The sequence below is a fragment of the Astatotilapia calliptera genome, chromosome 15 (genome assembly GCF_900246225.1).
Source record: "Astatotilapia calliptera chromosome 15, fAstCal1.2, whole genome shotgun sequence".
Taxonomy (NCBI): Eukaryota; Metazoa; Chordata; class Actinopteri; order Cichliformes; family Cichlidae; genus Astatotilapia; species Astatotilapia calliptera.
In genome coordinates this window covers 22,504,058-22,515,030 of record NC_039316.1, presented here as the reverse complement: position 1 = coordinate 22,515,030, position 10,973 = coordinate 22,504,058, and the positions used below count along the sequence as shown (strand labels likewise).

General features: G+C 43.2%; 2 protein-coding genes across 2 annotated transcripts; both read left to right on the top strand.

Moving 5' to 3' along the window:
• Positions 1-1,406: 1,406 nt before the first annotated feature.
• LOC113037431 (thrombomodulin-like) lies at positions 1,407-4,817 on the top strand. Its single transcript, XM_026194481.1, has one exon. The coding sequence runs from the start codon at positions 1,830-1,832 to the stop codon at positions 3,375-3,377; it is 1,548 nt and encodes a 515-aa protein (XP_026050266.1). The 5' UTR covers positions 1,407-1,829; the 3' UTR covers positions 3,378-4,817.
• A 1,484-nt stretch (positions 4,818-6,301) lies between these two features.
• On the top strand, positions 6,302-8,430 carry thbd (thrombomodulin). The gene has a single exon (XM_026194480.1). The coding sequence runs from the start codon at positions 6,606-6,608 to the stop codon at positions 8,325-8,327; it is 1,722 nt and encodes a 573-aa protein (XP_026050265.1). The 5' UTR covers positions 6,302-6,605; the 3' UTR covers positions 8,328-8,430.
• The last annotated feature ends 2,543 nt before the right edge of the window (positions 8,431-10,973 follow it).

Genomic DNA, 10,973 nt, shown 5'->3' with positions numbered 1-10,973 from the left:
GATTGTGGCTCAAAGAGTTGGGTGTTCGTCTTGTAACCGGAAGGATGCCGGTTCGAGCCCCGGACAGTCTCGGTCGTTGTGTCCTTGGGCAAGACACTTCACCCATTGCCTACTGGTGGTGGTCAGAGGGCCCGGTGGCGCGATATGGCAGCCTCGCCTCTGTCAGTGCGCCCCAGGGTGGCTGTGGCTACAATGTAGCTTGCCATCACCAGTGTGTGAATATGTGTGTAAAGCGCTTTGGGGCCCTTAGGGACTAGTAAAGCGCTATACAAAATACAGGACATTTACTTCACCTACCGCCTACTGGTGATGGCCAGAGGGGCCGATGGCGTGATATGGCAGCCTCGCCCCAGAGCAGCTGTGGCTACAACTGTAGCTGCCTCCACCAGTGTGTGACTGTGAGAGTGAATGAATAGTGGAATTGTAAAGCGCTTTGAGGGCCCTGAAAAGCGCTATATAAATCCAATCCATTATTATTATTATTATAAAATAGTTAAAGATCAGTTTATAAAGAAGTATCAATTATGTTGTTTTCTTTACATATTTATAAATATTTATTAAACTGACAGTATACTCAAAGCAGATGGAGGTAGATAAGGCTAATGCTTTTTCATTGGAAAACTGTCAACTTTTTTTTTCATGTGAATGTGATGGCCTTCTTTGAATTAATATTCATTTGTTTTTTATGTGTATTAAAACTTGTTACTTATATGTTGGAAATACAGATTTGATTGATTGATTGATTGATTGATTGATTGATTGATTGATTCTTCTTTCAGACGAACCAAATTCTGACAGCTGGATGTCTGTTACTGAAAAAAATCAGATAATGTGGGGGTGGCTGCGTTTCAGTCTGAGGTGGTCACGGCCACCTTCAGCTCTGGCCCTGTTCCTGTAGGAAATATCTGCTTCTTTAACAGCTACATGTACAACCACCAAGTCACTATTTTTTTTCTGTGCTACACTGTATGAGCCTCCTGTGTTGGAAGACCAGCTGCTGATGGGGTCTGCGATGACGCAGAAGCAGAAAAGTAAAGTAAAATATAATAATTAAGATTTGAATAACAATACTGTTTATCATTTACACTAATAAATCTCTATTTATCCTGAGTAAATAGCGTTTGAATGACTCATGTTGATTATAAGCCTTAATTCCATCGGTTCGTTTAGATTTCTTCAAATATATCGTGTTAAAATATTTAAGAACAATTTGCAATCAGCCTTTCTAAGACGCTTATTTTATTTTATTTTATTTTATTGATTGGTAAGGTACTGAGCCCAGGATCTCTTTATTTCGAACTTTTCTCTTGTTTTTTTGCCTTGGTACTTACTTTAACTGCCTCCACCTAAAGAATTCTTATTTAGATATCACACAATCATTTAAAATACAAACATGGCATTTTACGTTAAATTCAACATGCGTAATCGCAAATACAACATGTGATGTCCGTTTCTGAGGGGCAGATTTTCGAGTCGTTTCAGAGATTTAAACTTCCCGTTTTTGTACAAATCGAGAGAGAGAAGAGTCACCGGTGGGAGGAGAGTGCGGGGTTTAATTCACTTTATTCAAAGTTCGTGAGCGCGTGTTTTGATGGGCAAGCCTTTTGGAGAGCGTGGGGGCTGCGCAATCAGACGGACCCGACTGAACTTCCTTCCTCGCCTGGACCTGAGGGGAGGAAAAAAACGAAGGAGACGAGAAAAAAAGAGGTCGACGCTTTTATAAATGGGGACTATGCTCAGCTTTCAGCCGCTGTATCAGCTTCAGGTCGTCAAACACAGACGTTCACGCCACCGGAGTCACAATCGGAGGCCTTTTTAAGATCGGCACCATGATTCCGAGAATGCTTCTTTTCTCTCTGCTTTTCCTCTGCGGGCTGCAGGAAGCTCTCCTCTCTCCGCTCGTACGTTGTTCCAAGAATGCATTTTGTGCTTTCGACGTTCCCGTGGATCTTCGAGGCGCCAAAGAAACGTGTGAGAAATATTCTGGAAGCTTATATCAGTTCAACTCCAAGGAAGAACTTGGTGATTTAACGACTCTAACCAGACTCAGCGGTAAATACTGGCTCCAGAGCAGCGACGAGACGGGTCCGAACTGCCCCGTGGTCTCCATGATGGAGGGACAGGGCGCCACAGTGGTGAGGGTTCCGTGTCAAGACCAAAAGCTGGACGGATTTTTCTGCCAGATGACCGAGTATTGCAGTCCGTTGAATGCGTCGCCAGGCACAGCTGTGAACTACACCTTAGAGACCTTTAAGTTCGGTTATTCGGAGGTTTTTCCACTGGGAACCACGGCTGAAGAACGAAAGCTCGGTGGTAAATATCCAGACTCGAAGCACTTGTGCTACGACAAGTGGCTGAAAGCTCCGTGGAAATGTGAGGTGATGGGTGGAGGCTGCGAGCACGAGTGCGATTCTTCAGTACCCGGCTGCGTCTGTCCCACCGGGCTCGTCCTCCATCGTAATAACGTCTCTTGCTCCACGGGCCCGTGCACAGAGTGCGCGCAAGGATCCCAGCGGGAGGGTGACAGCTTCCAGTGCAAGTGCAACAAAGGCCACGACCTGGGCCAGGGGGGGAAGAGCTCCGTGGAGGCGGATGAATGTAAGGCATGCACAGCTGATCAGATGTGTGTGAGTACGCGCGAGGGCCATGAGTGCAGGTGCAGATTTCGCGGCTTCGTTTTGGAGGAGGGAGAGTGCCTAAATCTAACGATCTGTAAATCCTGCGAGCACGACTGCGCTAAAGTCAACGGGGAGTACCGGTGTGTGTGCCGGCGCGACTACATGGTGTCACCGTCAGACCCCACCAAGTGTACGCTGAACTGCACCGAGAGGGACTGCAGATGCAGCTCATCGGCAGGCTGCGAATGCCTCGATGGCTACGTTAAAGACAACGTGAACGGCACAGACTTTTGCACAGATATAGACGAATGCGAGGCTCAGCGTATGTGTGACCACGTGTGTGAAAACTTCTTCGGTGGTTACAGGTGTCGCTGCCGCGAAGGCTTCCAGCTGCGGGACAATGGCAAGTGCGTGAGCCTGTCCGAGGAGCAGGAGGAAGAAGACGATGGCTCAGGCTCTCCCTCTCTGAGCGTCACATCAACCGGTGAGCCGACCAGCGCTCACCCGGCTTCACTGCCCCCCTACATCAAAACCGGCAGCGTCCTGGGCATCGCCGTGTTCATCGTGCTGGTTGGCGTGCTGCTGGTTTTCCTGCTGAGGAACATCTTTAAACGTTGCGGCAGTCTTGAACTCCCACCCCTCAAACGACCAGATATAGATATCTTCTATCTGCAGCAGGTGACCACGGAGACCTACAAGAGGCTGTCCTTCGACAAGCAGATTAAAAATGACACCCAGAAACTTGAACTGAACCTGTGAAGTCGCACAGCTGAGCCTTCATTTCAAGTCAAACGCACTGGTTTCTCCGCAGAGAGGCTTCATAGCCCAGCACTGCAATAAATGGCACATAGTAAATTTAGAGTATAGACGCTGCACATTAAGATATTCATCTGAATGTTTTCTACATGGGAGCACAGTTACTGGCCTATGGTTTGTATTCCACTAAAACACATTCTGCTCAGTTTATGGGGTGTCATTTGCGCCAAAATTATGCTGACAAGCGTGGAGTCATTTATTTCTTGTCTACTTTGAGCAAAATTGTTTTCGCATGCAGGCTGTTTGAGTTAACCCTCACAGCACCTTTAATTTTGCTCTCCTGCATTGTTCAGCATGTGGGCCCGATGTGCCGCTTGAGCGTTATGTCTTTCTTCTAGTTATTTGTAAAGAAAACATATTTTTGAATTGTATGTAATAATATCCAGAATAAGAATTCATTTTTCAACAACTGCTCAAACAAAATCCAGAAAAATATACAAAAAAATAGTTTTCAATTAAATATTAGATGGAACTGCAAAAAGATGTTGGAAGATGTCGTGAAAAATCATCGCACAGTCTGTTTGTTAAAATAGTGTGGCACAGATTAATTCAGGATTCGATTCAAAGTTGAAAAGCAGAAACAAATGCTTCATCGGATATATTCAGACATCATTTTGGCACAGGTGGATAAATTACCGACAGTTTGCAGTAATGTATAAATGATACTATGATGGAAGAAATCTGACAGTAATGGTACTGAAAAGTTTATCTATAGCTAGAGTCCCATTCCAAATAAGCTCATAACAGCCATGCTGTTACAAGGCGATCCATCTTATTGGTCCTCAAGAAAATGCTTTTGTATTTCAGAAGTTAAACCTTGCGGTCACTCTCCAGTTTTGAAGGAGCTACTGTTGCTCTTTGTAGCCTTAACGACTTACCGTGACTGACGTTTGCTCACAAAATTGGCCCCAAACATAAGACATTTTGGAGTGAATCGCCAAATTCTCTTTATGTATGATTTCCCTGGATGTAAAACTTTGATTTTTATGTTTATTTTTTTGTGGACATGAGGAATGTCCATAAAAATTTTTCCTTGAATTCCCTTGAATAAAAGAGGGAAGAAATAGTATTCTAATGGAGACTCTTTGTGTATCAGAAACAAACATTTTATCATGTCTGTGCAATCCTAATGCTCGCATCATACGAGGTTGAATGTTATGGTCTTTGCTGTGTAACAGAGCGATCTGGACTGATCATGAATGTAAATCTGTGCTGCTATGGTTTTGTATATAAAATACCACTCTGTGCAACTGTTAGCTTTCACTTGTTACTGTCTTTGCTAATTTTGGAGTCAATATTACCCTTTTTCTTTCCTCATATTTTATTTTTTTAGACAAACCTGGTGTAACACTGTTTAAATTGCTATTAAATGGTTAACTTTCAGAATCAGAAACTTTATTGTCATTGTCACAGGTACAACGAAATTAAGAATGGTCCCCGATCATTGCATCATCCCTAGTAATATCAAAATATAAATAAAACAATAAAATACTTAAAATACTAATAAGACGTAACAGTAAACATTCACACTGGTCCAAAGGCCACAGGACTCTTTGGGAACTCAAGAGTCCTTTAAAGTCACACAAGACGGGCTGATAAATGTGCACTTGTTTTGCATGTGATAAATCAGTGATCATGCAAACCAAAGTGAAATATTTTGATAAATGTGTTATCATTTCTCTGGTTTTACCATTTCTGCTGTCTGTGTCAGAGCTGGGGTCACACTCAGACATATTGTCAGTGTTAGCAGTGAAAAAAAAAGATGTACGCCTCTGGGTGTGAAAAGCAAAAGATAACACAAAGGGAACAAATGCAGGGGGATAAAGGTATTTTTCCATCAACAATTACTGTATTTTATGACCTCATTAAAGATAAGACTCAAACAAGCAGACCAGAGAACATATGTGATGTTCATGTGTGAGTCATGTTCCTACATAGTCCTGATGCTTTCATCCTGTAATGTAAAAATGCTGCATTAGCTAAAGTTATACTATAAGGATAAGTTGTTACTGATTTGGCTGCTTTTTCTGGAATAAATGTAACCATGGATTCCTGACCCGACGGACTGTGCTAGTCACATAGTCAGAGGGATGTCCTCTGATCCTCAGCATATCCCACTGACATGCTATGTAACCTGCATTGTGTCTTTATGAATCAGAACCTCTGATTTCTTTGCAGTTATAGTCCAAAATTGTTACACTTCAGTTAGCTGTTTCATTTAGTAAGACCGACTTTGGGTCTTGTTCCCTTGCAAAAGTTACAGTTTGCTATAAGTTTTTAAAATAAACTCAACTCATTCCATCACGTGTCCCCAGGAGCACTGTCAGAATATTTGGAAGCAACAAACAACAACAAAGCCGCCGTGATGCTCCCCCATGACGACAGAACAATGGGTGAGTGTTTCCTACAGATTAATATGGACTAGCCTGTGAGATATGTTTATCACTAACAAATGCATTTGCTTTTAATATGACATATTTATTGTTTTTATTCCATCTCTGAAAAGTGAAGAGCTCTTTTCCCTACAAATAGTTGGTCTTTCAATTTTTCTTTTCTATTCTTTTTATATAAGAAAATGATTTTTAGGTTTGTGTTAAATTGCATTTGATATATCCTCTTTGGTCAAGCTGACGGAAAAGCTTCAAATCAAACTATGCGCAGGGCTCCATAACAACTTGGGCCTGCTCTGAGGGCATCATAGAGCACACAACAACAGAGCCAAGCAAAAATGCATGGAATTCTGCTTTTAAAAGGCTTATCTCTTGTCTTACATGAAAGTCAACTCTTTACAGCTGTTAATTTCGTTCTTATTCTACCTTGTTGTGAGATAGTAATACTTGAATGCCCAAAAAAACCATGTAAAAACTGTAGAACCTGAGGGAAGCGGGGTTAAAACATCTGACCCCAGAAATGCTGCTCGATAACAGACATGCTACATGGAGAGAGATGGGAGGGGTTTATTGCAAACAGAGGGGAGGGGTCCGTTTGATGACCTCCGCCCCCCTTACGTGCACACGGCTTCGCTGCGTAAGTGCGTAAAAGCCGTGCGTAATTGTGGGGATGTGGTCTAGCCCGCTCAGAGAGCTGAGGGGCAAAGTGAGGAGCAGCCGGCTGATTAAGAGCGACTTCCTTCCTCTGTCGGGACACTGACATGGAGTTGATGGGCTATAAATGCCAGCTAAAGGGTTCTTCACACAAACAGGCCCATACTCTGACGGGACGCACATAAACTTGAAGGAAGACAGCCGAGGGTCAAACATGAATCCTGTCCTGCAGTTGGCGGTCCTGCTGCTGCTCTCGCTGGTGAACAGAGTCGGCAGTATAGCCCCGAGTGGGGGGTACTGTATCAATAACCAGTGTTTTGCTGTGTTCAGAGACCTTAACGATTTCAGCAGAGCGCAAAATGAATGTAGAGATCAAGAGGGGCAACTAATGACCGTGCGCTCATCTGTAGCACACGATGTTCTTTCTGTTCTGCTGGGAAACTTTAAGGGGAGCTTCTGGATCGGTTTACATCGACCACTCCGCTGCCCAGACCCCGTTGCCAGGCTGAGGGGCTACGAGTGGGTAACTAAAGACGACGAGAGTGACTTCTCAAACTGGCTGCCAGACTTTAACATGAACTGCTCTTCTCAGCGCTGCGTCTCAGTTTCCCCAGAATTGGACTTCAGATGGAGCCAGAAACCGTGCCAGGATCAGGCCGCCGGGTTTCTCTGTGAGTACACCAGCGTTGGCATGTGCCAAAGTCAAGAAGAGTCACCGGGAGAGACTGTCATGTACACCACTCCGTATGGGTTTGTGGTCAGAGACTTGCTGTCTGCGCCTCCTGGAAGCACCGCTCTCCGGATGCCATCTGAGACCAAATATCTGTGCTACGCAGAGATGTGGCAGCCGGCGCCCTGGAACTGCGAGATGGACGAAGGCGGGTGTGAATATAAATGCACGGAGAGTCCTAACAAGATGCCTTCGTGCTATTGCCCACCAGGAAAAACCCTTAATCCTGCGAATAAAGTGACCTGCGAGCAGCAGCTCGTGGGAGACCCGTGTCTGGCGCTGAGCTGCGAGCAGATCTGCTACATGAACGGAGACTCCTACGCGTGCATGTGTGATCGTGGCTTTCAGCTGGCGGATGACGGCAGGTCGTGCGTGGACTTCAATGACTGCAACGACCCGCGGCAGTGTCCCGGGGAGAACTCCGTGTGCGTCAACAAACCCGGCGGGTTCGAATGCATCTGCAAGGCGGGATACTCCACGCGCAACGGCCAGTGCGTCGACGTGAACGAGTGCGTGTCTGGTCCGTGTGAGCATGAGTGTCACAACACCCACGGTAGCTACAAGTGCTCGTGTTATGATGGATACCGAGTGGACCCGAAGTCAGCGAATAAGTGCAAGCTGTTCTGCGGGAAGGAGGAATGCCCCGCGGAGTGTGACCCGAACAATAATTTCCAGTGTTACTGTCCCGACGGCTACGTAGTCGAGGAGAGAGTGGACAGTACCGTGTGCATAGACATGGACGAATGCAGTGACCTTTACTGCGAACAGAAATGTCAGAACACATTCGGGAGCTACGTGTGCTTCTGCTCTCTGGGATATGTGCTAGTGGACGGATACAAGTGCGTAGAAAGCGATGACGACAGCTCTGAAGGGACATCGGCACCAGACACTCCCACTACCGTATCGGTACCATATCCAGATCCAACCAGGCAGCCCTCGGGGGGAGTGCCACCGGGGGGTCTGGTGGGAATAATAATTTTCACTGCGGTTTTTATCGTTCTCGTGGTCTTTCTGGCGGATCGCGCCATCAGACGCAGGGCGAAGAGGACGAACAGCATTGCGCTCAAAGCTGAGGAGGGCGAGGATCACGGCTTCCATCAAGTGAAAGCTGAAAGCTGAGCCAAGCAGAGACGGTTTAAGCATGACACGTGAATGTACAGTGAGAGGTTTACCGGTGTTGTGCCAAAAAGTGATTGTCTGCCAAAAACTGATTTCCGGTATTTGCCAAAAAGCGATTGCTCATATTTAAAGTGCTATAAGTAACTTGTTGGGCTATAATATGTTAAACATATGTCAAATGCATCCCTTATGGATGACATAAAGTCATCTTGAGCCACAAACAACATTCGTGTAGCAAGATACAAGCCGCAATCAGTTTTTGGCAGCGACTTTTATATAACCTTTATTTATGCAGTAAAAAAAATCTCATTAACATTAAAAATGTATTTTGTAAGAGTAAGTTGGCCAAGAGCACAGCAGAAATGGCAGCAAATATTACAATAGTTCTGTAAAAATATGTTAAGTGGGGATAAAGGACCAGATATGGTTATAATGTAAGTACAAGTTGTAAAGATACTTAAAAAACAGATAATTTTTTAATTCTTTATGTAACCCCTTTGTATCCCCTGTTCACCGAAGCCTATTTACGAACATACGTAAAGATATTACACATAAAAAATACACAGAAACACTGGAAATCACTTTTTGGCAGACAATCACTTTTTGGCACAACACCGGAACTTTGCAGATTGCATTAACAGTGGAAGGAAAAGGGAAAGTGTCCACAGCACTGCAGAAATATTACATGTTACAAACAGTTTTTTTTGTGGAAGGACATGCCCTTCATTTTATTTACCATTCAGGTACAGATGCCATGTGATGACAAAGGACTTCAAATTCTAAAATATTAATAAGTGTTTTTGAAAATGTAAATGTCTGGGGCTTCTTTTTCCCTTTTAACCTTTTTTCTGAATCGATAGAAAACAGCATGTCACCCTTTGAATGCACAGCACCCTAAACCCACCACTAAATCGCTCATTTTGTTGGCAAAACCTTAAACACTTTTGCCTTGTTGGAAATAGTTTGCAGATCTTGTTTGATCTTACTGTAAACAGATTTTGCACAAAGCTGGCATCAGGAAGCAGAAGTTAAACATATCTACAGCACAGACGTCATTTACTAAATATAATGACCGGAAATACCTTCACTATAAGCCAGCAAGAGTGAGCTCACACTTGATACCAATATTGAATGGGAACAATCTAAGAGGCAGATAAAGAAGAGTGCCACAGAAGGAGGGGAGAGATGAGAAGGGTCATTTCAGTGGAAATTTGAGCAACTGTGATAAATTGTGTTCTTGAGAATTGAATGCAACCCCACATGAATTTTTTTAAGGAAGTGTACAAATAAAAATAATTTCACCATTCTTTCCTGAAATAAGTGTTTGGCCTATTTAAACGAACTCACTGATGAAAGCGCTCATTGTCATATTTTCCTAATAAACTTTACAAAAGCATTAATCAGTTAGTTTCCCAACAAAACACTAGATCTATAGCAACCACTCAACATACTCATGTTTCCAGTATCAGTATTATAACATCTGAAGGATTAACTTGTGAAGTCAAGCTTAGTGTTTTTAGGGACTACATTAAGAGTTAATGTCAGATAAATAACTGCATAAATATTTAGGCAGAATAACACACTTGTAAATTCACAATATCATTCTGACATTACATATCTGTGTCTTATTTATTCACATAGTTATTTATTTCATCTTGACCTATTTATTTATTTAATTTTGAACACTTTGGAGTTCCATAGTAAATATGCCACCATGATGAAAAGTAAGTGGTGAATATTTTGTTTAGCAAAATCTCCCAAAGCAGTTCTTCATCACGTAATACACTCAGTGCTGATGTGTGGTGTCTGTGTGCTTATTTCTTAGATAATGAATGATTGACACGGTCCTTTAATCATACAGAGATGTGTGATTATTTATATGAACAACATCTATGTGATGTGGAGGGAGAAAAGTTTGAAACTCGCCACCTTATAAGTAAATGATATAAAACATAAACATTTACTGTTGGGTTTTACCAAAAATACAAAAATAAACTGACAAAAATTACTGGAATATCTTATGATTGGTTAAGACGTTTGTCTTAGCAGTGGTGAAAAGAAGGGCAATGGCCTTCCTTGTTTTCACGCACAGCTTGACTGCGCCATCATGTGGAGACAATGGTGACTTACAGCCTCAGGAAGGACCCAGCATAGTGTTTCCAGTGACGAGTCACACACAGGGAGGCTGCATAGGAGGATGGAGAGATGACGATTCTAAGGACTGACTGAATCGTCAGGGTCCCTGAGTCCCTGAGACATCTGGTTGAAGTTGTGTACCTCCAAAAGAGCAGCAGGTCAGCTGCTCACAGCCTGTACACAATAGACAATAAGCAATAGAAATTATTGTGAGTTATGAGTCTTTTCCCCCACACTGAGCCATTACAGCCAATTTTAATGTTCCCACATCTGCTGAATCCACTTTAACCTCTGACTGTACACATTTTCCACCCTCTACCATGTGGGCTAAATTTTTATTTTCCTTCTTTTTCTTCTGATTCAAGCTGAGCATAATTAGAATAAAAAAGTTAGACTAAGGTTTGTATTCCAATCTCCTGATATTATTTTACCATCATGTTAATATAGCACAGAGAAATAGAAACATCATGCAAAGAGCTACTTTATACTTTCTTGAGTACATTTCAGAGC